Source organism: Equus caballus, chromosome 7, assembly GCF_041296265.1.
Source record: "Equus caballus isolate H_3958 breed thoroughbred chromosome 7, TB-T2T, whole genome shotgun sequence".
Classification (NCBI taxonomy): Eukaryota; Metazoa; Chordata; class Mammalia; order Perissodactyla; family Equidae; genus Equus; species Equus caballus.
Window position 1 is genome coordinate 32,878,102 of NC_091690.1, and position 3,068 is coordinate 32,881,169.

At 40.4% G+C, this 3,068-nt stretch overlaps 1 protein-coding gene across 1 annotated transcript; it reads right to left on the minus strand.

The window, feature by feature from the left end:
• Positions 1 to 1,858: 1,858 nt before the first annotated feature.
• On the minus strand, positions 1,859 to 2,785 carry OR8D1 (olfactory receptor family 8 subfamily D member 1). Its single transcript, NM_001391547.1, has one exon. The coding sequence runs from the start codon at positions 2,783 to 2,785 to the stop codon at positions 1,859 to 1,861; it is 927 nt and encodes a 308-aa protein (NP_001378476.1).
• Positions 2,786 to 3,068: the final 283 nt, after the last annotated feature.

Below are 3,068 nucleotides of genomic sequence, written 5' to 3' on the forward strand. Positions count from 1 at the left end.
TCTAAGGAACTGGTATGCAAGGCCATGATAAAAGTCCAGGACCTGGCTAAAGAAACTCATGGAAAGACATATTCTTGATGGAATTATTGAAAGGAGGGTACTAAACATAGATAAGCTTTGTTAGAACAGTGGGACTTTGGCTGACCCAGACCTACTGATTCCATATTTCTCAATTAGAATAATTTCCCAAGATGAAATCTGGAGAATAACATTGTAGAAACTATATTGCCAAAGGCAAAAAAAAAAAGGAGAAAGGTACCTAATTTCAATAAACACGGCTGGTTAAACATGGCTGGTTTAAATGTAACAGTGAGTGAAGAGAAACAGCTTGAGATGAAAGTTAAAATTCTAAAAATTCAACAGAATATTTCTTGGAGGAAGAGGAAAAAAAGCTGAGGGATGCAAAACAGTAGAGGCATATTTCATTACAACCTCTCCCCCAAAACAACAACAAATAAATTAACAAAATCACAAGAAATGTTACGTGAGACCTGGGATGTGTGAAAACCCAGGAAATACATTGTCTACAGAGTGCGTGTGTGGGGGCCTGGAATTGGCCACCCCAAGATATGTCTCTTTGGCATGATGATTATTTGAGTCTGGTGATTTTGCAGACAGGAAAGCAACTGAAAAGTAGAATTTACTTACCCTTTGTAAGAGACATTTACATTGTAAAGGAAATCTCCATCTGTAAAGATATCTCCCACTCTGCCAGGAAGAAGGGGGGATGACCTTATCTCTAGAAACTCTTAATCAATGGGGAAGGTAAGGACTCAAATCTGCATTTCTTTATTGTGCTTGTCTGGTAACCTCCTGTAACGGACTCCTCCCACCCCCAACATCCTCCTTTGTCTTTAGCTGGATATGATATTTAAGTGGGGACTTCAGCCATTTTGGGGAGTTGCTCAGCTTGCCTGAGCCTCCCATGTATACATGTTATAAAGCTTTGTTTAATTTTCTCCTGCCATTCTGTCTCACGTGAATTTAATTCACCCTCTGGCCAGACGAACCCACATTGGGTAGAGGAAATGCCTTCCTCCCCTACACATGGTACTTATACTGTAAGACCACGTGTGCAGAAATATCAACCACAGCCTCAGTTCAAGATCTGCTGAACCCAATCTACAGCAGACACAAATGTACAGATTGTACCTTCCCTGGGAGGCAGGCTTCCCCAACTTCTTTGCAAAGGTAGTAGGAGCCCCAACTGTGAACACAGTTCTGAAAATGCCTGCTCAGAGGTCCCCAACTGCAGAACCATTGTGTTTAAAAAAAAAAACAAAGAGAGAGTGACTAAGCAAAGGAAAATGAAGAGATTTTGAATATGCTGAATAGAAGATAAGAAGAGTGAAAACATTTTGAGTAAGACCTACTAACTACAATTGCCAGTCTTCTTTTATAACTGTTTTTCCTTCTTGTTTGCTATTTTTTCTCTTTGTATTTTCCTCTTTTCCTCAAGAACTGATGGAGAACTGGAATCAAGTTGCATATCTCTTAGCATTCAGATCAGTGGTCAACTCAGTACCTCCTATGTGGCAGGTATCCAATAAACAAACACAGGATATTAGGAAAAGAAGAATAAAGTTGGAGAAAATATAAATTCTCATTCATCTACCACGATAAGTAGAGAAAAATAAACTAACCTAAGTTTTCCTATCAAAAAATTAGAACACTCATACTTGCTTTGCTAAATGCCTTTTTATGCCATTGAGAAAATTGAATCAATTATAGATAGGGAAGTATTTTTTAAGGCCAGATATTATGTATATAAGGACAAAATAACCAGGAAAAATAAACAAGAATGTATTTTCATTGGAACCATTCATTTCCCCAATCTGTGAATTTTTAAAAGTGAGACTCATTTCCTCACCAAAATCTTTCTCAATGCTTTCTTCACATCCTTATTCCTCAGACTGTATATTAAAGGGTTCAGCATGGGGATTACCGTGCTGTAAAACACTGAGGATACCTTCTCCTGTTCCAGGGAGTTACTGGAAGGGGGCTTGAAATACCTGAATGTGATAGACCCAAAGAAGATCCCTACAGCCATGAGATGAGAGCTACAAGTTCCAAAAGCTTTGGACCGACCCTCTGAGGATTGGATGTGAAGGATGCTGTAGAAGATGAAGGCATAGGAAATGAAGACAGCTAGAGTGGGCACCAAGGTGTTAAATCCTGCAATGATAAAAAGCAGAAGCTCATTGAGGTGTGTATTAGAGCAGGAGAGATTGAGGAGAGGAAGGACATCACAGAAGTAATGGCTGATGATGTGGGATTTGCAGAAGGACAGTTTCATCATGGCACTTGTATGGGTCAAGGCAGAGAGAAAGCCCAGGATGAAGGCAACCAGTATGAGCAGTGAGCAGACCTGAGAGGACATGATCACATTATAAAGCAGGGGACTACAGACAGCAACATAGCGATCATATGCCATTGCTGTCAGGAGGTAACCCTCAGCCACGACAAAGACTACAAAAAAAAAGAGCTGTGCCATGCACTCAGAATAAAGGATCATATTCTTCTTCCCTAGGAAGTTCACCAGCATTTTGGGGGTAATGACAGAGGAATAGCAGAGGTCTATGATGGACAAACTGCTGAGGAAGTGGTACATGGGGGTGTGAAGCAGAGAGCTTACTGCAATCAGGAGAATCAAGCCCACATTCCCAACCACCGTCACCACATAGATTCCTAGGAAAAGGAGGAAGAGAGGCAGTTGGAGCTCTGGCTGCTGTGTTAAACCCACTAAGACAAACATGGTTGTTGTGGAATGATTTCCTGTGACCATTCTTCTTTAGAAGTTTCTGGGAAATGGAAAATAAGAATTATATTAAAATGGATCTTCAGTCTCTTTCCACAAAACCGGACCACCATAAGGGAGGTCAACAGAAACAGAGAGACTGACTCATAGCTCTCATTATCTCTGGTCCTATCTCCCTAAAGCACACTGAGCCTCCTCCAAGTTGGTCCCAGAATTCAATAACAAAAAAAGTGCTCCTTGCCTGACTTAGAAATATTTACCACTTGAATTTGACAGCAAAACCAAAACTTTGATGGTGATGATTACAAAC